At 40.9% G+C, this 24,259-nt stretch overlaps 1 protein-coding gene across 4 annotated transcripts in view; it reads left to right on the forward strand.

The window, feature by feature from the left end:
* ldlrad2 (low density lipoprotein receptor class A domain containing 2) overlaps positions 1 to 24,259 on the forward strand; it is a 70,810-nt gene that overhangs the window by 33,487 nt on the left and 13,064 nt on the right. For all 4 annotated transcript variants that reach the window (XM_079680045.1, XM_079680048.1, XM_079680046.1 and 1 more), the window contains exons 3-4: positions 1,936 to 2,085; positions 2,275 to 2,415. In XM_079680045.1, coding sequence (XP_079536171.1) covers positions 1,936 to 2,085; positions 2,275 to 2,415 — 291 coding nt within the window. The remainder of the gene's footprint in view (positions 1 to 1,935; positions 2,086 to 2,274; positions 2,416 to 24,259) is intronic.

A 24,259-nucleotide genomic window follows, 5' to 3' on the forward strand; every position in this document is an offset into this window, starting at 1 on the left:
GCACTGCCTGTTGACCAATAAGAGCCCAGTGTGCAGAGTTTAAAGCTATCAAGTCATATTACAGGATAAAGGAAATACAGAAAACTGCCGTTGCAGGAAAGACGGCCGGCAAAAATCAACTGACTGTGTGAACGTAAAAATGAAGAGAATATCACCTCCCATCTTCAGAGCAATCTGACTATTATAACTTTAGCGTTAAGAAAGGTTACTTAAATATCTGCCGCAAGTTAAAATAAGTAACCGGATCAAAGTAACATTACGTACAGTCCGCGGCACTGTGAGTGCAGACGTCGATGTGTCCCATTATCATTCATATCACATCATATCACCTCATAATGTATCATATATCTCCTTATCTGAGTCAGCTTCTTGAGCCGTATCTGGCCGTGCAACACTCACAGTGTCACATACTGTTGTGACGACCCCTGCTTGGAGGTCTCCTGTGGTGCGTAGGGCCCTTTAATGATCCTCCTCTGCTTGTGCCCACACTGATTGAGGACACCTGACGCACTGATTGAGGACACCTGACGCACTGATTGAGGACACCTGACAGCTCGCACCGGAGGATTAAAAGGCCTGAGCCGGAGCCTCGAGGTCTCTCCCCGCCAGAGGACTGGACCTCGGAGAGCAGCGGCGCTTATTCTTATTTTGCCTTGCCTTATGTTTGTTTTTTGGCCACATTACGTTTTGCCAAATAAATACCTTTTTATATACATATTCTTGTCCTTCCCACGCTTTTTGTTATGGCCAAGAGCCAGGCCATGACAGATGGGGGCTCGTCCACTTCTTTTATCTGTGATACAGCAACGGATAGGTAAGATTTGTGTTGGGAGTTGGTGCGCGTGTATAAAGTTTGTTGGGAGCGCGTGTGCAGGGCGGCCGGTTTCTTTGTTTCGGCTCATTGTGGGAAGGACATTAGATTTCAGATCGTTGTTTGGGGATTGATTAGATCACTTTGTGAGGCTTTGATTTGTTTTGCATTATATTTCAGGACAGGGTTTGCCAGTTGTTCTTAGCCGTGATCAGCTGTTTGCTTTGTTTTTCCTTTCTCTCTCGTTGACACGGGTGCGTTGTATGTGGAGCAGTGCGGAGCGGTGCGGAGTTTTCCCTGGCAGGTTCAGCGGTGGTTCCCTTGGGATTGTTGAGCGGGGTGTGTAGTGTTGCGGAGAAAGTTGTTGAAGCTTCGGCTTGGGAGCATGGCCGTAGTCTCAGTAGTGTTGCTAGCCTGCTAGTCGCTTTGCTGGGCCAGCGGTCTCCAGTGCATAAATACCCACCACAAGTAACTGCATGAAGAAGCAAACATAACAACAAGCAACATATTAAGTTGACGAAACACTTGAGTCAAATGTAATTTAAAGACAGATCCACTCGTGTCTTAGACGGGGCAGTGATATCATAAACCTGTTAATGTATGCGTTTGTTTTGGACTAGGTAAGCCGGGTAACTCAAACATATCCAGGTTATGTTGAACTGGCTTCGTCGTACAGGCCTCTGGAGGAACTTAAGTCTGATACACCACTGAAACTCAGTACGCCACGAAAGCATACTTGGAGGTTCTTTATCTGGACGAACCTTCCCCCAGAGCATCTTACATTAATACTGCCTGATAGTAGGCCTACAGCTGTATGTTCACAGTAGCATTTACAGTAGTATACAAAACACATCTGCACTGGACTAGTGACTAGTGACAAACCTTCTAGTGCTTGAAGATCTTAAATATGTATAGACTATTGGTAAATAGCTACCGTGGATGTAAACAAATGCTGGTGGTAAAGCATTTATTTATTTGTTAGCCCTCAAGAACAACAGTTTTTGTTTACCTATAAGCAGCCATAATTCATTTTCCTTTAAATTGAAATCTAAGAGACTCTTTAAACTTTGATTGCAAGACTAACGTTTTTTTTTTCTAACACGGATCCTTCCTCTTTTGTCCAGGTTTTAACCAATCAGAGTGCAGCAATGAGCCCTATTTCACCTGCAGAAATGGGAAGTGTATCCCTCTCAGTCTGGTGTGTGATGAAAAAGGCATTGACAACTGTGGGGATGGAAGTGACCTGGAGGAGAACCTGACTACGGGCTGCAAAGGTCAGTGGAATGATGATATGACATTTGTGATGCTGATATTTATGAATAAAAAAACACTCCTTGATTTTCTTATATTTCCATGCTGAAAATATTATGAATACTTCAGAACTAAGGTTTGAAAACTAGTTTTAGGGGTGTTGGTACAGTTGCACAACATTTAAATGTTTACCCAAATCTGTCCGTCATCAGCAGGTCAGCTTTTACCTCCTGAACCTCCACCGCCAATAGCCACCCCCCCCCCACCGTTTGTGAAACCCCCCACAGCGCCGGTTCCTACACGCATCAACTGTGGAGTGCCTGACAGTGCTCCCAGCCATGAGTCTGTAACCGGTGAGTAACTATTGTCATATTATTATTCATTCCACTAGTAGAACCCCTGTGTGATCAGAGGTGGGAGGAGTACTCAGATCTTGTACTAAAGTAAAAGTACAAGTACCAGAGTGTAGGAATACTGTGTTACAGTAAATGTCCTGCAATGAAAATGTTACTCAAGTAAAAGAAAAAAGTATTGGCATCAGAATATATTTAAAGTACCAAAAGTATTGTGTAGATTGGTCCATTTCAGAATAATATATATGATATGTTTTATACAACCCAGTCTCATGGCATTTCGTGTTCACCAACACGATTTTTAATCTATTGATACGTGTTCACCAACACGATTTTCTCCTTTTTTTCGTGTTGCACAGCACGATTTTAAAAGCAATGTATTTCTACTGGTAATGTGTTTCGTGCCTGCAGCACGTCTTTTTCTCCGGTCGGGTCGTGGAAGACCGGAAGCTGTGTGGTTCATAAAAACATGTTCTTACTCAATATCAAGCCACAATTATTGCTTTTATTTTAAATCGTATAATTTCGGACTTTTGTTGCCGTCTGTGAGGAAAATAAATGGGGCTCAGAGCCTCAGAATACTGAAATCTGTATTTTTAAATCTTTCCTTCTAATTTGTTATTCTTTTCAAAATAACACACTGTTATTTACTCACCAATAACACTCAATTATCCTTGCTTTTATTTATTGGTTTAATTCCATAATCTCTGGCGTTTTTGGCGTCCGTCAGGAACTGAATTTCAAAATAAAATAACCGGAAACAGACGTAGGCCTCTAGGAGTTTAGGATGGCCGAAGACACTACACTACCCATAATCACCAGCTATCGTTTAGGACTACAGTCCCCGTGATTAATCTTCAAGCGCTGGGATTGGATGTTGGAGTGGCAGTGCGCCAAGGTTACACAGAGCGTCAAACAGCTGTTTGAAATGGAACAAAACCACGCCAGACTATCCAAAACTGGAATCGAACGCCCCCCCCCCCCCCAGAACTACACATGCTGGCTATTGTGTTTCGCAAAATGTTCCATGGGACGTCTCTACTGAACGTTTTCGTTTTTCCCACAATTAGAAGTTGCCAGTATTAAACACATTGGTGTTATCAAATGTAAAACATATAATTAATAAATGGGTGAAAATTGTTTGTGTCCATAATGCGCAGCATTAATATATACCCACGTGACAGCTCATTGTTACTTTGTAATTCTACTCCACAATACAGAGGTTAAAGAGCAACTTCCAGGTTAAAGACACCTGTGAATAAATGTGTAGGAAAATGATGAATACACTAGATTTTCCCCAAAATATACAGAAATATACACTACAGTGACATCTGGCGTCGTTTTTGTAAGAAATGTTCACTTCCGCATAAAAAAGCCTCGGCACGTGACCTCCCGCGTGTGACGTAACACGGGGGACACAAGGGGGAGAGTGGCCGGTGTAACGTATTAATAAACATGGATCCCAATGCTAGTTTAGACACAGAAGAAGTTGAACATGAATATTCGAATGCATATGACGGACCACAACCTTATAATTATGAGCCTTATAGGCGTCCAAGAGACTTGGAGCAGCCAAGGATTAGAAGAAATAACGGCCATCGGAGAGAAATTGAGCTGTGGTGTGAGGAGAACCAGTGGAGAACTGGGCAGCTATCTTGGTGAGTGACCGGCGTTAGCTACAGAATGTTAGCCAACGTCACATCACAACATTGTAAAGTTAGCTATCATATATCAGGCTATAACTAAAGTAGCATCGATAATATAGTAACGTTATTGGCTGGACTGTTGATTCTGATTCATAACAGAAACTAATGCGCAAGTATCAGCCGTATCTCGCGTTACCTAATGCAACTCCACACTACGGTGCTGTGTACCGGAGGAGAGACGCGAGATACGGCTGATACTTGACGATCTGGCGGAGAAAGGTTGTGGAGCCTCCGTTGATATGTCGTTGTAAATTGCTTGATGGAAAGCAGGTGTGTAGTCGGGGAGGGTGCACAGCTGATTGCAGCAGGTGAGTGGAGGTTGAGCCGGGAGCCAGGAGTGACAGCCACCACGCACACACAAACAACACAGACAGGGGGAAACAAACAAGCACAAAGGAGACGGCTGGAGCAGTACAGCCACCACAGCGTTACCTAATGCAATGTCTTACGGTGCCGTGTACCGGAGGGGAGAGAGAGAGAGAGCAGCGGGGGGGGGAGGAGAAGTAATACGGTTTCCTGATAAAGCTGTGGAGAGTATGTGCTGCAGGGAGGTGGATGCACAACGCACCCAGGAACGAACGCTAGCTCCGGTCCTTTTTTACTGTGGACTCAATGTCCTGACAGGCTGGTATTTGTGCAACCTGCACAAACACAATACTGCACCATGATTACAAATGGTGAAATACAATGTAAAACTACCGAAAAATACCAGCTCCTTAAAACACAACCGCTCTACTCAACGCAACTCTACTATACCCGCGGTCAGAGGGCGGAGATGTGTCCCCTGCGTGATTTAATATGACGCGTTTCACGTATGACCTTAAAAAAAATAAGCCGTTTTTAAGAGCAGAGCTCAAAATTGCTCCTTTCCCTCTGAATTCCTGCCCTTATGTCTCGTAAAACATATCAAATCCTGCATTAACTTTTTTAATTGTAATTTTCAAGCAAGTTTAAGCATAAATGTAGAATAAATAAAAACCTGCAAGATGTTCTTTAACCTGATTGAAAAGTGCCAACAGTCAGGAGAGATATTTGATAGTTGGTGCTTGAGAAGACTAAACATTTATCTGCAATTGACATGAATGGAAACGAGTAATAAAGTATATTCATTACTCGTTATTTTCTACTAATAGTTAATTAAAGACTGTATAATGGCTATTTTGCACATCCCTTTCAAGATTTCAAGATTTTCAAAGGTTATTGACTTATCATATACACAACTACGGTGTATGCAATGAATGAAAATCTTGGGTCACAGGTTCCTCAACAGCACATTACAAGACATCTATCAATATGTGTTTGTACCTCCACCATTAAACTGTCATATTCTGCACATTTCTTATACTATCTACATACATAAGAGTATAATTCATATGTATAATATCAGATAAAATAAGTGCTTCAACATAGTTAACATTGCAGGAAAGTAATATATTAGACGTTAAGTACTTTGTCAGGCTTAATATTTATCTGTAGATACCCCCAAAGTTTTTTTCTTATTTAAAAGAGGACCTTAATCTAAAGTATTATTTTATGTTTAAATAAAGGTTAATTCGTTTTTCTGTTTTGCACCTCCTCCTATTAATATTTTTGTACATCCTGCTCTAAACTGTTTTATTGTAGAGATCACTATCAGTATCTTCTTGATTTTTTATATTCTATATTTCTATCAAAGACCTTCTACTTTCCCCCTATGAAAGTATGTACTCTTAATATTTTTCTAATCAAATATAACACATAAAAACAATAATTAAATAACGTGCTTTAACCACTAGGCGGTGCACACAAGGTACACACAGCTATAATAACTTTGTATTATTAGTGTAGGACACTTATGTATGTACAACATCTGAAGATGTGTAGTTTTATTCATGTTTTCACAATTTTATAGCATATTGCTATAATATTTCAGACTCAGTATTTACATTCTTATATTCAAAGAAAATCAAAGTCCTTTTATATCAGCTGTGCACCGTTATGGTGTAAATATAACCTATCTACGAATTAGATGAAATATAAAAGTCAGCCGAATTAAGGTTGATACTGCAAGGAGACGTATTGTGTGAAGAGAAATTGAAGATGTTGTTTAATTGTTGATATATTTATGATCCACGTTAAGTATTCAGTTTCGGCGGCATTTCTTCCAGTTTTTCCAAAGGTCTTCTCATCAGGGCTCTATAAATAAAGAACTACGGCAGATCTGTAATATGTAATGCAGCCGAACCGTGTATTACAATGCCGTTATGTGATGACTTTCAAAGAGAAAAGCAAGAACACACGGAATTAAGTATTTTATTCTTTTAAAATGTTTTCCGGATTTCATATCATATAAACACCAAATCACAGCATGCATTGCGGCTAAACCATCAAATCAGCGAGCTTAAACAACAGCTGAGGATCTTGGGTAATCGCTCGAAATGCCTACGTCTGTTTCCGGTTATTTTTATTTTGAAATTCAGTTCCTGAAGGACGCCAAAAAAGCCAGAGATTATGGAATTAAACCAATAAATAAAAGCAAGGATAATTGTGTGTTATTGGTGAGTAAATAACAGTGTGTTATTTTGAAAAGAATAACAAATTAGAAGAAAAAAAGATTTAAAAAATACAGATTTCAGTGTTCTGAGGCTCTGAGCCCCATTTATTTTCCTCACAGACGGAAACAAAAGTCCGAAATTATACGATTTAAAATAAAAGCAATAATTGTGGCTTGATATTGGGTAAGAACATGTTTTTATGAACCACACAGCTTCCGGTCTTCCACGACCCGACTGGAGAAAAAGACGTGCTGCAGGCGCGAAACACATTACCAGTAGAAATACATTGCTTTTAAAATCGTGCTGTGCAACACAAAAAAAAGGGGAAAATCGTGTTGGTGAACACGAATCAATAGATTAAAAATCGTGTTGGTGAACACGAAATGCCATGAGACTGGGTTGGTTTTATAATGATTGATCATGAAAGTGTTCTCAAAGCTGGTAAAGGTGCAGCTAGTTTGAATGACTTTGTATACTGCAGGGTAGCTTGTGAGTTTACTCCAGGTGGAACTAAAGTCTGATTTAAGAGTTGATTATATTTCAAATCATTCATCCAGATCTGTAAAGTAACTAAAGGTATTAAATAAATGTAGTGGAGTAAAATTACAATATTTACTTCTGAATTGTAATGGAGTAGAAGTACTAAGTAGCATAGCATGGAAATACTCAAGCAAATTACAAGTACCTCAAAATTGTACTTAAGTACAGTACTTTAGTAAATGTACTTAGTTACTTTACACCACTGTATGTGATGCACTATGCTCATGTCCGGCAGTTTGTGGGTTGGTAAACAAATGAACTAAGTGTCCATTAGGATGCAAAGTGTCCTGATGGCTGGGGATAAAAACTAATGGAGGTGACCATTGAGTTGTTAATTTCCTGTGAAGCCTTGTAAACCAATAAACAGTGATGGATTCTCTGAGCAGAGAGCAGTGCTCCGTCTCTGTTCCAGCAGCAGAGGTGCAAACAACCCGGGCCAGCCCGCCAGCTTCTGATTACTTTAGGGCCCGGCCAAGTCTGGCCTAAGAAAACCGCTTTTATTTCGTTCTGATTGTGCAGTTGAGTTTTGGAGAAAGGGATTCACATTTGCCTGCTTTGTAAACTGTCAGCTGTTTATTAGCTGAGATGCATGTCAGTCTGTAGGCAGTGGTGTAAAGTAACTAAGTAGATTTACTCAAGTTATTTACAGTACCATTTTGAGGTACTTGTACTTCTACCCCACTATAAATATTGTACTTTTAATCCACTACATGTATTTAATACCTTTAGTTCCTTTACAGATGTGGATGAATGATGTGAAATCTAATCAAGTGTTAAGTCAGACTTTAGTTCCACCTGGAGTAAATTCACAAGCTACCCTGCAGTATACAAAGTCATTCAAACTAGCTGCACCTTTACCAGCTTTGAGAACACTTTGATGATCAATCATTATAAAACATATGATATATATTATTCTGGGTAACACTTTATATTAAGGTACACAAATTAAGCCTCAACTAGTTGTTTGCGCCTCCCCTGAAGCTCTCTGGCCCCCCCAGGGAGGTGCGCCTCACACTGAAAATCGCTATAATAGGCCATTAGTTGAGAGTTTTTCCTGAATAACCCTCTAATTAGTGCTTATTTATTGCAAGTAAGGAAGTTGTTGGACATGAGTTTTGGTCTTAATATGCTCTGCTCAATATGGGCCTAATAAGGCAGTAGTACCACAAGAATAGTAATTCTCCCATAATAACACTTAACAAATATGATCTATTCTTATGTAACAAGACATGAAACTATAAGTGTTAATTGTGTCTAAATAACTCAAAATGTGGTATCTAAGAATATATTTTGGGGTATTGACAGTTCAGCTACCAACAGCAAGGTGATATTGACCTGTAGCCTATGTTTCATATTTGCACATTTATATTTTTGTAAAATGTATACTGAAGGTTAGACGGGAAACCGGTTTGGCTACAGGAAGTAGGATAAAGTGAACTGAATAGCATGGCAGTAGACTGCTACTAATTTTCCCTATCCAACCTGAAGAGTAAAAGGGTCAAGTCCGTCAGAAAGCAATGACTGTAAGTGTAAGCCTTACACTTACAGTGTAAGGAATCGGATTAGTAACATGTATTGTGTTTATGTGATGACATTTGGAGATGTTTAAACCCAATGAGAAAATGCGTTAGCATTCGCGCCAGCGTTAGCATACATGGTAGCGTTAGCATACATGCTAGCATTAGCCATACTAGCCTGTATACATGCTTATTGCACAGCTAGCATTAGCTATATTTACCTTGTTTACACTAAGCGGTCCTATGTGTGTTAATCTGTGTATGTTACACTTGCATGTATGAGATCATTAAGTGCCTTAAAGGTGACCTATCATGCAAAATGCACTTTTGTACGTCTTTTATACATGAATATGTGTCTCCGGTGTTCCAGGGAACTCACCAAGTGTCAGAAAACACAACCCTCTTTTTTTTTCTCCATACCCAAATCTCTTAAAAAGGGGCTGCAACGGATCTGATACCAGGGTGTCCGCGGGGTCTTAAAAAGTATTAAAAGTTGATAAATCAATTTAGCGAAAATTAAGGCTATTAAAAAGTATTAAACGGCATTTTCTAAGGTATTAAGAAGTCCCACAGCAACGACAACATGAAACACCCTTTAATTTACTGAAACGACATGTCGGGAAACCCCCTCAAGGCGGCCCCATGCATAGCGCGCCGAAAAAATGCTGCTTCTTATTTTAAGTTTCGTTGTCTTGCTCCGCTCTGTGGTGGGGGGGGGGGGGGTCCCAAGGTGGGTAGACCGACATACGCAACGCTCTGGGGGTCCAACGGCTCCGTGTGTAAGCCCTATATGATCATTTTCTGATAACGATGAAATAGCCCGGCTCCCTCTCCCCACGTCTCCTTCTGCTGGTGGGCTATCGGAAGAGGGGGAGGAAAAGAGAGGCAGGCACCGTTTATTAAATATTATTATACAGAGAACAGAGTCGTTATCAATTTGTTTTAAAGCTCAATCATGAACAAAGAAGACCTCTGATCGGCACTTTTCTAATTTTGTACGGAAGATTTAAACTTTAAGGGACATGTTGACCGGCGGAACATTTTTTTTAACGGAAACTCTGAAGCACGGTTACCTCGTCCCTTGGAAGAGGCGGAGTGGTTGGTGTTTTTCCTCTGCTGGTGGACTACCTGAGAGATATACAGCAGGAGAACACGCCGTCCACCGCGGAGAATAAACAGAAGGGCAACCATGGCAACCATGCTCCGGGGTCTTCTTCGCTGCTTTTGGTGTATTTTGATGCGGCAGCAGCGCCACTTACAGGCCTGGCATATGTACTACAGCGTTTCCAGCGTTTTCAGCATTTCCAGCGGTCTAGTGTGAACGGACCCATTAATGAATCGAATGTGTGTGAACGGAAGACTTTTTTGCGTTTGCGTATGCATTTTACCGTATGTGTCCTCGTGGGGCCGGAGTCTAAGCCAAACTATATCCGGTCACAGAGATCTGCTATTTTAAAGTAAAGTCAACACATATCGACCCTAATATAGTCTATATTAAGAACGAGAAAAGTCTTAATATATATCGTTTTTTGTAAACATATGAAAAATGTGTGAGGGTGATGACGTCAGAGCATCGTCCTATGTGCCAGGGCTTAGCCCCGGACAGCCCCAACCCAATTTAATCCCTGGGTATTTTTGAGGGAGCTCCTATATGGCATGACCCGGCTGAAGCTCACCAAAGTTTAATATATTTCATAGTTCAAAGTTTTGTCAATTGTTTTGTTTATTGGTCAAATACTGGTAATTCTAATGGTTTCTGAGGAGTTTTACTGGAATGAAAGAGCACAGAGTATACAGAAGCAACAAAGCAGCATACTGCATTAAACCTGACCTTCACAGAGAGGTTGAAGTTCATGTGGAGAGGAGGCTTCAGTAGTCTGTCTGCACTCTGTTTAGTTGTGCTATCTTACAATCAATATAGTCAATGTGAGGTAAAGTGTGTCGCCAACGTAACCGGTTAGAACTCAAAGTTGCGATGAGGTCTTAAAATGTATGGAAAGGGTCTTAAAAAAGGTCTTAAAAGGTATTAAATTTGACCTAAGGATTTCTGTATACATACAGACTGATCCAGATTTGAACACTTCTATGACGTCACAGAAGTGGCGCTACGGCTATAGAGAACCGCAGTGACGTGTCATAAAACCCGGAAGTAAACTTCTTCCGGTTCCTTCGCGAAAAACCAATGCAAATTCTCCATAGGATTTTGGAAAATAGCTCGAAATAAGGTCTGTGGTTGACACACATTTAAGAGAGGGATCACGTTTTGTTCAGCCGGATAATCTCCAGATGTCAACCCTACTTTTATAATTTTTGAATCTTAAATCTAGTCGCCAAAAGCGAAATGCTAACGTTATGCTATAAACGAGCCAAGTACAAGCACAGTACAGTAGCAGGGTCGCACGACTTCAACGTCACGCCAACTTAAGATCGTTTCAACTGACTTGCACTGAAACTGCACTTTGAACACTTTAAATATATTAACATTTTAAACTGTATACCCCGGTTATCTCGGCCCGTTTTGTTTAATGTATACCAGGTTTATCTAGGCCCTTTTTGTTTTATGTATACATGTCACACTGTGGGAAACGATATTTCGATATTTCTGAATGTATAACACATGTAGAATTTTTGACCATAAAGCTGAATTTGACTTTCGCGTGCTTGCATATTTTAACAAAGCTTTTCATTTTAGCCACACTGAATTTAACTAGAAGTCATGGCTGTGTCAATTACCAGTCTGATATCGTTTTACAAAGATGACAAGAAGAGTGTAGATCGAGGAGAGAACCACTACAAGTCAGGACACGTTACAGTGCAGCCTAGATGAAGGTGTGCTTACCGGTGTTGTCAGGGCTAGCATGAGGGACAAGGTTTATAGTGTCGTTGAGTAGTGATAGCAAGAGTACCGTTAACCTAGAGTTAATTTATTCACATTAATTCCCATCAACAAATTCATTTTATGTGTCACATGAAATCTTTATTAGGCAAGGCAAGGCAAGTTTATTTATATAGCACTTTTCAACACAAGGCAATTCAAAGTGCTTTACAAAAAATGAAAGACATTAAGAAAATGGCATTTAAAATCAGTAATTAAAAAGAAAAGCTAATAAAATAAACAAAATGCATGGATAAAAGTTACAGTGCAGTCTAAGATATGAATAGTTCAATTAAAAGCAGCGACAAAAAGAAAAGTCTTCAGCCTGGATTTAAAAGTAGTAAGAGTTGCAGCGGACCTGCAGGTTTCTGGGAGTTTGTTCCAGATATTTGGAGCATAATAACTGTACGCTGCCTTACCATGTTTAGTTCTGACTCTGGGGACAGAAAGCTGACCAGTCCCTGAAGATCTGAGAGATCTGGATGGTTCATCATTTAGCAGGAGGTCAGAAATGCATTTTGGTCCTAAACCATTCAGTGCTTTATAAACAGCAGCAGTATTTTGAAATCTATTCTTTGACACACAGGAAGCAAGTGTGAAGACTTCAGAACTGGAGCGATGTGATCCACTTTCTTAGTGTTGGTAAGGACTCGAGCAGCGGTGTTCTGAATCAGCTGCAGCTTTCTAATATATTTTTTAGTGAGACCTGTGAAGACACCATTGCAGTAGTCCAGTCTACTGAAGATAAAAGCATGGACACGTTTTTCCAAATCCTGCTGTGACATTAGTCTTTTAATCCTAGATATGTTCTTTAGGTGATAGTAAGCTGATTTAGTAACTGCTTTAATGTGACTGTTGAAACCAATAATTAATTTAACCCGCTGACAAGAGAGCCCACCTCCGAAGATCGTGACTGGCTGAGGGACAGACTCGGGGGCAGGTTCTCAGGAATTTCTTGGCTTCTCTCCCCCGAGCCAGAAGAGGAACACTACAGCTTGGAAACACTTACTGTTCCTGAAATTATCAAATCTGTTGGGCATCAGGGACCTGAGGCAATTGTGGCAAGCATGGCATTGTCTGAAGAGCAACAGAGGGCAATTCAGGTGGCTACCACTGGTCAGCGAACCAACCAAAACTGGCATTTGTTCAGGAAAGGAAGGTTGACTGTCAGCAACTTTGGAGCTGTCCTGAGGTCAAAGCGTGTTACTGCTTCCTTTATTGCCAGGGTGCTAGGGCAACAACAGGCCCTTGATGGTGTTTTGTCTGTACAGTGGGGGACTATGAATGAATGAATGTGAGGGCGTCGGGGCATTCACCACTGCAGCTCAGATGCAGGTCCTTGAGTCTGATTTGTGGCTCTCCCTATCAGGATTGTTGGGGGCATCTCCAGATGGTCTGGTAGGGTCTTCCGCTGTGCTGGAGGTAACGTGTCCCTACGGAGCCAGGGAAATGACAATTAGTGAAGCATCGCAAATCAAGGGCTTCTGTGTCAGTAAGGAAGGAGAAACATTCAGCCTGCGTGAGGAACATCCTTACTGGCACCAAGTGCAAGGTCAGCTTCACCTCACTGCAAGGAAGAAGAAATAAAAACATTGTGAATTGTTTTTAATTTACATTTACTCGCCTTTGCAATGTTGTGGTTGTTAGAGTGTTAGGTTTCCTGTCAGCTCGTCTGTTGGGAAGATATAAAATATTAGTTTCATGGAAGTCACACCGTCACATATACTGTAAGAGCATTAAGACATACAGTACATAGGCTAAAACAAAACATCTAAAGATATAACCTTGCACTTTGATAAGTCTCGTGAACATTTTCACTATTTTGACATTTTTATAGATCAAAATTGAACTAAAGAAATAAATGGTAGAATAATCCATATTGAAAATAGGTGTCAGCTGCTACACTAATTATAATAGTTATATTTCTTAATTAATTGAGATAAGATATTACTGTATTGATCCCAATTTGGGAAATGTTTGTGTTGCAGCAGCATAACAAGAAAAACAAAATATAAGTTATTATATATACAAAAGTATGTGAGGGATGGAATATTAAATTGAATATAAATGTAAAATGTACATGTGATTTTACGTCCAAGAGAAGCTATGGAGCCGAGAGTTCTCTGCCAGCCAGAGGTGATTTGTTATTAGTTCAATATGTCAAACTGATTTCCCTGACTACAATCTTTAGTTACATGGTGAAACGTTATGCTGCTTGTACTAATTAGACTTATCATATAAGCCACACAGGTTTTAATAGGATGTATTCATTATCTTTACTTATGTTGCGGTCTTTACAGCAGCGCCATCTCTAAAACGGCGATACAGTCACTACCCATCATTTACATTTCACCGTGACATGGACAAAAATGTAACGTCAGCTTACCTCATGGCACGAATCCAGACTCTCCTTTGGAAAACATTGGCCGGGAAACGATAGAACAAGCACGTTTCATGCGAAGACCTGTGGCTGCAACCCGGAGCAAAGCAACAAACCATTGCGTAGCTAACTAGTAGCGCTAGCTTTAGCTAACGTTAGCTAACGAAACGAACTGCCGAGTAAAATTGGAAAACACTGGTAATTAATTATTCTATCATTTGTAAAACTACGGTGTTAAAAACGACAATTTCAAAAATACAGACTCTAATGGTCAGATATAGATATATAGATACTAAAGATAGGCAGGTACTTGCTTTCAAGCAAAACACAGGGGAAAACAAACTTAGCGGGAGTGTTTACGTGTTCTGCGTAATGACGTACAACGGCCTCGACAATTTCTGTAGTTCTATTCAGCCACTCGGTAACAACCATCGTTTTTCAGACACGTAAACTCTTCAAAAATCCCCAGTGGGGTCACTGCTGACGTATTTAATGTCGTAGAACAAAACGTGACTTATCTCTTAAATTTGTGTCAACCACAGACCTTATTTCGAGCTATTTTCCAAAACCCTATGGAAAAAATGCATTGCTTTTTGAGGAAGGAACCGGAAGTGCTAAAAATGCTAACTTACTTGCTGGTTTTACGACGCGTCACTGCGGTTCTCTATTGGGCCAACTCCACCAATCAGGAGGAGACAGCCAAGGACATTGCCGTTCGAAAGCGCTGGAGACGCTGTAGTACATATGCCAGGCCTGTAGATGTTGCTTTTCTCACAGAATCAGCCCATGAAAAGACAGTGTTAAATTGAGCTAAATGAGGAATGGCTAAAATGCATGATCTGTTTGGTATTTTGAAAAATAAAAAGTATAAATATGCCTTTATATAGGCATGGTCCTACACTATATTATTCAAATATAGCATGATAGGTCCACTTTAAAGGAGACATGTCATGGCCATTTCCACTGATCATAATTCCATTGTTGAGGTATACTAGAATAGATTTATATTGTGCAATTTTCCAAACTCACATTGGTTTCTCATTCAGCATCTCTGTAACGACGCTGAAGTTGACTTCCGATTCAGAGCATCCGATTCGGCAGTTAAGGGGAAAGTTAAGGGACATTTAATTTACAGCGCTGAGCGTACAATCCTCCATGTTTGAACCTCTTAAACCGCTGCATAGACGATTTATTTGGACTGGATTATCCCAGAGAGTCTTAAGATTCTTTATAACACAGTTTGAGATTTGTGAAACCTTAATTCTATTTGTGAAAATACAAAAAAGGGAGATTTTAGTGCTTTTTTCGCATCTTGACCACATTAGACCAGGTCCTGATCTAAAACAACTAGACCTAGACTCATCAAATCTGGACTGGATTATCCCAGAGAGTCTAAAGATTCTTTATAACACAGTTTGAGATTTGTGAAACCTTAATTCTATTTGTGAAAATACAAAAAAGGGAGATTTTAGTGCTTTTTTCGCATCTTGACAACATAAGACCAGGTCCTGATCTAAAACTACTATACTTAGACTCATGAAATGTCGACTAGATTATCCCAGAGACTCTAAAGATTCTTTATAACACAGTTTGAGATTTTTGAAACCTTAATTCTATTTGTGAAAATACAAAAAAGGCAGATTTCAGTGCTTTTTAAAAAGGTCGCTTTTTGTCCTTTTACTGCATTTGGGTCCTATTTTTCCCAAACCCTGACACTCAGTCTGCTTCAAATTAATGTATTATCCTCACAGGATCATTTTATTAAAGTTAAAGCAAAACTTACTAAAGCATTCTAACTGTTTATGCTTTAACAGCAATTCATAAATGATCCAGTCATAAATAATTTGCACCGCGTTGCTATGAGACACCACAGCGTGTTCTCAGTGCTCTGCTCATGCTGCTTTGCTTTTGGCTAACTGTTTTTGTTGTTCTGCTTTATGATTGTAATGCATGAATGTGCCAACATGTGTCTCCTCCCAGCCTTAGAACACCACATACTCCAAAAGACAGATGATGTAGCTCACATCAGGGCACAGAGCTGCTGCAGCCTCACCTGACCCACCTGTAGGTAGCATCCTGAGGCCACAGTGGCTTCAGAACATGTATATAGTCTATCTTAAAAAAAATCTTGAATGTATTCGTAGAAAGTTAGGTATGGAGACTTTTTTTTGTTTCATACATTTTCAAAAATACATTGTTAGAATTTCTAAAAAGTACTCTTACTCAAACCACTAAAATAATGTAAATGAAGCAAAAGGCTCCTGAAATCCTTTCACATGTACTCACCGGTGTAACGCTGCCTTGCTGTGGTCCCAGTATATTTAAACGGCTACTAATGAGCACTGCACATGATATATATTTGGAATGCTTTATTGATTGAAGTGGGGGCTGCATTTTGAATTCTTAAACAAGTTATGCTTGTCAGGCTGTGGCATGACCTTTGCAACACAAATATAATAAAGGGTTGAGATGCACAGGCTGCAGTGGAGACGCTGCGCACAGCTGATCGACAGCTGGGACACAAACCGCCAAATACAAAAACATAATTCAGATCCAGCCGTCATGACTCCACTCCGGAGGGATCCCCCGATCATTTCTTACAGTTTCTCATCAAGGGGGGGTCTCCTGTCCCCGGTACAAACACACTGCCTGAGGAAGGCTATGTGTATTGTTTTTGTCATTAACCTTTTTTGGACCACTTATTTATTTATTTTGGTGACGATCCGACCTCCATGCTGCTACTGTGGTTCAAACTGCATTCACCAAACAATATGATTAATCTCGACCTCCCCAAAATAACCAAAATCTGACACGGTGTGAGATGTCTTTTTTAGCTGTCCTGTCGTCATTTCCTGCGATCTTCTCCATGCAGTCAGTCAAAATGAATGAATGAAAGGGCGTTTCTTTGACTATTTATAGGCAAACAGGGGCGTTACGTGAAGCCCACAAAAGCTGCACCGCATTTCGAGTCGGTTGTGATTTATAAAGGGAAACAGGCATAGGAAGTGCCATACGCACTTTCCTCGCCGGTACGCAATGTTTGGTGAATCGGAAAGTGGCGGAAAATTTATGGACCTATTTTTCGGATTTCTACTACGTAAGCAACCTTCCCACGTCAATCCTACGCACGGCGTTATACATGAGGCCCCTGGTCTTATTTGGTCTAGATGTAAAAAAAAGCAGCAAAATCTTCCTTTTTTGTATTTTCACAAATAGAATTAAGGTTTCACACATCTCAAACTGTGTTATAAATAATCTTTAGACCCTCTGGGATAATCTAATCACGATTTGATGAGTCTAGGTATAGTGGTTTTAGATCAGAACCTGGTCTAATTCAGGGTATATGCAGGAATCCTGAAGTCAAATTGAATACCTTTTTTTAAGACCCTTTTGTTAGGAACCTTGACTCAATAGTTTCGAGGACTCAAATGCAAAACCCCGAGACAAAAAAGGTTTGAAGAAAAATAATCTTTACTTGCAAAAACAAAATCACTCTTTTAGAGGAAATAACAAAATGACAAAAGTGAAGCGCTCACATGGAGGGGAAAAAGGCAAAACACTGAATCTCTTAAGCAATGGCTTGGATCTGGCTTCTTGGGACAACGAACAAGACGAACCGACAACTAACAAGGGGAGACAGGACAATATATACATGAGGTAAGTTGGCACAGGTGGAAACCATCAGCTGCGGGGCAGACACTGACGATGGCGGGAAAAGGAACCAAAGCAGGAAGTAAAGGGACCTGGAATGAGACAAGGAGAGTACAAAATAAAGCAGGAAGTGGAACATAAACTAAACTAACATGAACATGACAATCACAAACATGACACAACTTAACATAATTGACGGGACACTACACCTTTCCATACATTTTAAGGCGAGACACCCCAGGTGAATAGGGTAATGTCTTTAACATAAAGATATCAGCTAGAGATTTCTCCAGTTAATTACATACAATAAGGCAATTGTTTTTTGTATTACAAGTTTTCTGAAATATCATGTTTAAATATGCAAATGATCCATTATCTCATGAAATATGCACATATTTTAAGACATTTCAGGAACCGAAATCTTAACTTTGGATAAAGCCACGTTCAAAATTATTGTTTCATTTTTTAGTCATGTTAGTATCTAAGGCTTTTACAGAAGGGATTTTGGATATCTCTTTTTATCACTCCATAAATCAGAAAATACTGTTAACAGCCCTAAAATATCAATTTTCGCCATGTTTCTAGGTATAAAATGTTATATAATTCAGGCTATGAATGATATATGAACAAACGCTTCTGTAAAAGCCTTCATAATATTGATAGGAATATAACTGGAAGGTTTGGTGTATGTACGTGCTACTGAAGTGGACATTTCTAACTCAGAGTAGGAGAAAAAAGGCACTAGCTAAACCCTCCTGTTCTTTGGATGATAACTTGCGCCTCGACGCACTCCGTGAAGGTATTTCATGTTCGGGGTCATTTGTTTTTTGTATAATCTTGCTTCGTGCAAGTGACAATTGTTGTCCTCTTCTCTATGAAAGTTTTTTCGCCATTCTTTTGCCATTTTGAGATTTAAATTTCTAGCGGAAAGCTAAACAGAAAGTGTTTTAGCAAACCACGTGACGCATCTGAACGAATCACGTTGTCAGAAGTTGACACCAGCCAATGAGATTTCGTTTCTTGGTTTAAGACCCTTTTGTACTTTCACGATTGGTTGCTGATACAAAGGAAATGACCATATTTGGATCCGATGAGATTGTGCAGGAGAGACGGAGCTTTCCAACGAAATCTCTGATGACATGGTGCAAACAGCGGTCGCGGTACTTTATGTTACGATAGAATGCTAACTTTTGGTGAATTTAGGAGAAATCTACAGACGCAAATAGACAAACTATGGTAAAATAAACACTTACATTTGTATCAAAATAGCAATGGAATCAAAATAGCACAAAATCTCAAAATTGACCAGTACATGAAAAACGATGTTTTTGCCTGCCGTGTCTCGCCTTAAGACCTCATCGCAACTTCGAGTTCTAACCGGTTACATTGGCGACACACTTTACCTCACATTTATTATATTGATTGTAAGATAGCACAACTAAACAGAGTGCAGACAGACTACTGAAGCCTCCTTTCCACATGAACTTCAACCTCTCTTGCGGCTTTTCACGACAGCGCTTTTCCCTTTCTAGCTCCGAGCTAGGGCTTTTCTGGTTCAGCTCCGGTTTCCCTTTTCTGCTCCCGCTTTGTTCACACCGCTCAGTGCCCGACTGGTGCTGCCGCTGCTGCGTTATGACATCACCATTTACATCGCTGATTTGTTCCCCTGCCTCCCCAACGGTGTTACGGCGCTCACAACAACAACAACAATGGGGGACTGCGTCGGGTCGATGATCGTGTTGCTTTTAATCACACGAAGCCAGATTAAATTAAATAACGACTTCTCCAACCTTATGCTTTTCTCCAGAGTGCCGTGGTTCATTGTTTATTAATGTGTTTCAGCGGCATTTACCGACCACTGCAGTGCTGGCTGCTCTTCCAAGGGAGTTTATTCTTCCGTTAGCTCCCGGTTAGCTCACACTGCAGCGGCCGCTCTAAAGTATTCACTGTCCGACTGTCACACATGCAGCTGATACATATCCCCAGTTCCCCTTAAGTGAATGTGTGTCAGTCTGAATTGACGCTGTTTGGCATCACAACGCTGTTATGAAAGTTTCTCTGGTATAAAATGGGTGATGTTAGCATAGCAACCGAAGCTAAACTGACTACTTGCTATTGCTATCCTATTGTGGCATAAACCGTTTTCTACAGGCACATATTACCGGCGTATTTTTATTATGATTCTACTTGTGATAGTCGGACACGACAACCTGTGCAGCCCATGTCGATTCCATCCGATAGCTGCTATAATACAAAACAAAAGATCTGCCTGCTCTCCACAATGATCCATAACAGTGAACGGATGGTCAAAGTAAGGCACAAATAAATAGAATCACACGAAGCCTGGTTAGTGTGGCTTGACTTTATAAAGTGTGTTTATAAGCACTAGTGCTTGTAGGCAGTAGAGATGTTAAGATTCACCGATTCGCATCGGTGCACCGGCATAAACGTTCAAGATGCGAGTGCACCGGTTGAAAGAGTGCACATCGGCTACAGTTTGGGTTGAACTCGCGATGCATCGATTGCGTAGCGTCTTTGCATCGGTAAAAAACCGATTCATTCATATAAAATCCCCTTATCTTGTCAACGTTCAGCAGAGACGATCTTTGATATTTGCTTCGCCACTACGGAGAACGAGAGTCTCCATTATCAACACACACGGAAGTTGAGGAGAAAGAGAAACACAGCGCACCGAAAAATACCTACAAATCAAACGTTTGGCAACACTTCGGATTGTTCAAGAAAGACGGTGTAATAGTCATTTATGCTATATAGTTGACCGCAGGTCATGGAGAGTAATAAGGTATCCGTAGACCTTTGTATGAGGTATCTTTATTACTTAACAGGTCTACAGCCATGATACATAGATCCGTCCTAGATGCGGACTTGCATACACACAGTATCACTCCGCAGCCGCACCCCATCAGTAACGTCCTGATGGTATATGTGCGCGGCACTATTACTACAGACGGTCAACTTGAAAAATCACTCGCAAATTGTTAACGATGCCGAGCCGCTTTAAAGTACACAAGTAGTACGAGGAACTTAGCGACGCACATAAAGAGGCGACATGGGGTCTGCGGCTGAAAAGAGAAACCTGAAAGTGAGACATATGAGTTAAATCACTCAGTGAGGTGTTCTGTCAGAGAGAGGTGTTTAGCTTACAGCAGCCTGTGACGGCCAATAATAATTTAAATGTCTTCCTTACTGTAAGCAGTTATGAAATACCTGTTTGTGAAAGGTTATTTGTTTTCTTTATTGTTCAGATAGAAACCACTGCTTTCTGCTCACTGGTGAGTTAGCCTCTGAGTGTTAAGCACATCAGGCTGGCAGCTGTATGGGCATTGCTCTATGGTAGTTGTTATTTGCACATTGTTAATCATGAGCAATGCATCCTTACATTGTTTAACTGTGAGGTGTTATACAATTGTACTCTGGAGAGCTTTTAAAGGTAAAAAAAAATAAACGGCATGATGGGATGTGCAGTACCAAATATGTAAAGCACTTTTTTGTTAATGTATGATTTGCTGCATATCAGGAATAAAACAAAAATCCTCTGTCGTACCATATTGAAGTATCATTATTTTTGCATCGTTTTGAATCGCATCGTATCGCCCCGAATCGCATAATGTTGAATCAAATCGTATCGAACTGTATCGCAACAGGGGTGAATCGTATCGTATCGTATCGCCTGGTGTTTCAAAGGTATCGTTACTGTATCGTATTGTGGCAACGTATCGAGATGCGCATCGCATCGGCCTCAGTGATGGAGATGCACATCCCTAGTAGGCAGGCATGACGAGACTCTTCAGTCGACCCATGTTCAGGGGAGGTGGGTTTAGTTTCCTGCACGCCTCGACGTAAGAGAGACGTAAGCGACGCTGCCTCTTAGCTCCGAAGCTCTTGCCTCTAGACCGACAATTTTTTGGAGCTGGAAGTGAACCGGATTCCGGAGCTAAGAGGCGGCCCCCTGCGGTGTGAACAGGAAAAAACGGTACTTTTCAGGCTCCAGCTCCGAGCCAGAGCTGCAAACGCGTTGGTGTGAAAGGGGCATCTGTGAAGGTCAGGTTTAATGCAGTATGCTGCTATGTTGCTTCTGTAGACTCTGTGCTCTTTCATTCCAGTAAAACTCCTCAGAAACCATTAGAATTACCAGTATTTGACCAATAAACAAAACAATTGACAAAACTTTGAACTATGAAATATATTCAACTTTGGTGAGCTTCAGCGGGGTAATGCCATATAGGAGCTCCCTCACAAATACCCAGGGGTTCAATTGGGCTGGGGCTGTCCGGGGCTAAGCCCTGGCACATAGGACGATGCTCTGATGTCATCCCTCTCACACATTTGTCATATGTTTTCCAAAAAACGATATACTGTATATGTTAAGTCTTTTCTCGTTCTTAATCTAGACTATATTTAGGGTCGATATGTGTTAGCTTTACTTTAAAATAGCAGATCTCTGTGACCGGATATAGTTTGGCTTAGACCCCGGCCCCATGAGGACGCATACGGTAAAACGCATACGCAAACGCAAAAAAGTCTTCCGTTCACACGCATTCGATTCATTAATGTGTCCGTTCACACTAGACCGCTGGAAATGCTGGAAACGCTGTAGTGCATGTGCCAGGCCTGTAAGTGGCGCTGCTGCCGCCACAAAATACACCAAAAGCAGCGAAGAACTCCCCGGAGCATGGTTGCCATGGTTGCCCTTCTGTTTATTCTCCGCGGTGGACAGCGTGTTCTCCTGCTGTATATCTCTCCACCAGCAGATGAAAAACACCCACCTCTCCGACCTCTTCCAAGGAACGAGGGGACCGTGCGGCAGAGTTTCCGTTAAAAAAATGTTCCGCCGGTCAACATGTCCGTTAAAGTTTAAATCTTCCTTACAAAATTTGAAAAGTGCCGATCAGAGGTCTTCTTTGTTATTTATTGAGCTTTAAAACAAATTGATAACGACTCTGTTGTCTGTATAATAATATAATAATATTTAATAAACGGTGCCTGCCTCTCTTTTCCTCCCCCTCTTCTGACAGCCCAGCAGCAGCAGGAGACGTGGGGAGAGGGAGGCGGGGCTATTTCATCGTTATCAGAGCATTGCGTATGCCGGTCTACCCACCTTGGGACCCGTTATCGTTACCGTAGTCGTTTAGTGCCCACCACAGAGCGGAGCAAGGCAACGAAACTTAAAATAAGAAGCAGCATTTTACGGCGCGCTATGCATGGGGCCGCCTTGGGGGGTTTCCCGACATGTCATTTCAGTAAATTAAAGGGTGTTTCATGTTGTCGTTGCTATGGACCTTCTTAATACCTTCGAAAATGCCGTTTAATACTTTTTAATACTTTTTAATTGCCTTAATTTTCACTAAATTGATTTATAAACTTTGAATACTTTTTAAGACCCCGCGGACACCCTGAATGTGGTCTAGATGTGAAAAAAGCAACGAAATCTTCCTTTTTTGTATTTTCACAAGTAGAATAAAGATTTCACAAATCTAAAACTGTATTATAAAGAATCTTTAGACTCTCTGGGATAATCCAGTGCAAATAAATCGGCTATGCAGCGATTTAAGAGGCTCAAACACGGAGGATTGTTCGCTCAGCGATGTAAATTAATGGCGCATTTACACTGCAGGCCTCGCTCAGTTTGGTTAGGTCTTATTAGGCCCGGCTCACTTTAATGCTGCGCTCACATTACAGTTTAGGAACTGGGGTAGTATCTATAGTAACGCAGTGTAGGCGGAGCCGTGACGTCATCTTCAATGAGCGCCCCAGAAAAACAACACAGCCGTTAGCTCTTAGCGCTCAGAGCTCACAGCTCTTCATATCTGTTCAGAAACTAGACAAAAGTTAAACAAGTACAAACCAAAGACTGCCTGTGTCCTGGCGAATACAGTCGCTGGTTTATTTATGTCTGTATAGGCCGTTTTTGTGAGTGTGGACGGTCGGAGCATATATAACATTAGCTTAGCCAAGCTCCATCTAGAAAACACGCATTTTAAAAGGTTTTTCGCCTGTTGTCTGTCTGCAGACTTGTCAAAGCATTAATTCATGGTTTTTACTAACCGGTATCAGTATGTTGTTTCTTCGGCCTCATTTTGAAACGTGTATTACAATTAAATGATGATCAAATATGTTCATCTTGTTGTAGTTGTAGCCCCCTTGCCAGCGATTCTCTCTCTAGTTTAGCAAACTCAGCCCTACTCAGCCCTGTTTGTTAGCCTCGATAGAACCACGATTTAGTCGGGCCAGAAAAAAGGTGAAAAAGTAGCCCCGGGCCGGAACTAGGCCAAGTGTAAGCGCAACCAAAAACAGGCCCCGCTCGGCACGCTTAAAGCGAGCTCCGCGCTGTAGTGTGAATGCGCCATTAATGTCCCTTAAAGTGGACCTATCATGCTATATTTGAATAATAGTGTAGGACCATACCTATTCAAGGAATATTTATACTTTTTATTTTTCAAAATATCAAACAGATCATGCATTTTAGCCATTCCTCATTTCGTTCAATTTACCACTGTCTTTGCATGGGCTGATTATGTGAGAACAGCACCATCTACAGGCCTGGCATATGTACTCCAGCGCTTTCGAACGGCAATGTCCGTGGCTGTCTCCTCCTGATAGGTGGAGTTGGCCCAATAGCC

Source organism: Notothenia rossii, assembly GCF_949606895.1.
Source record: "Notothenia rossii genome assembly, chromosome: 5".
Classification (NCBI taxonomy): Eukaryota; Metazoa; Chordata; class Actinopteri; order Perciformes; family Nototheniidae; genus Notothenia; species Notothenia rossii.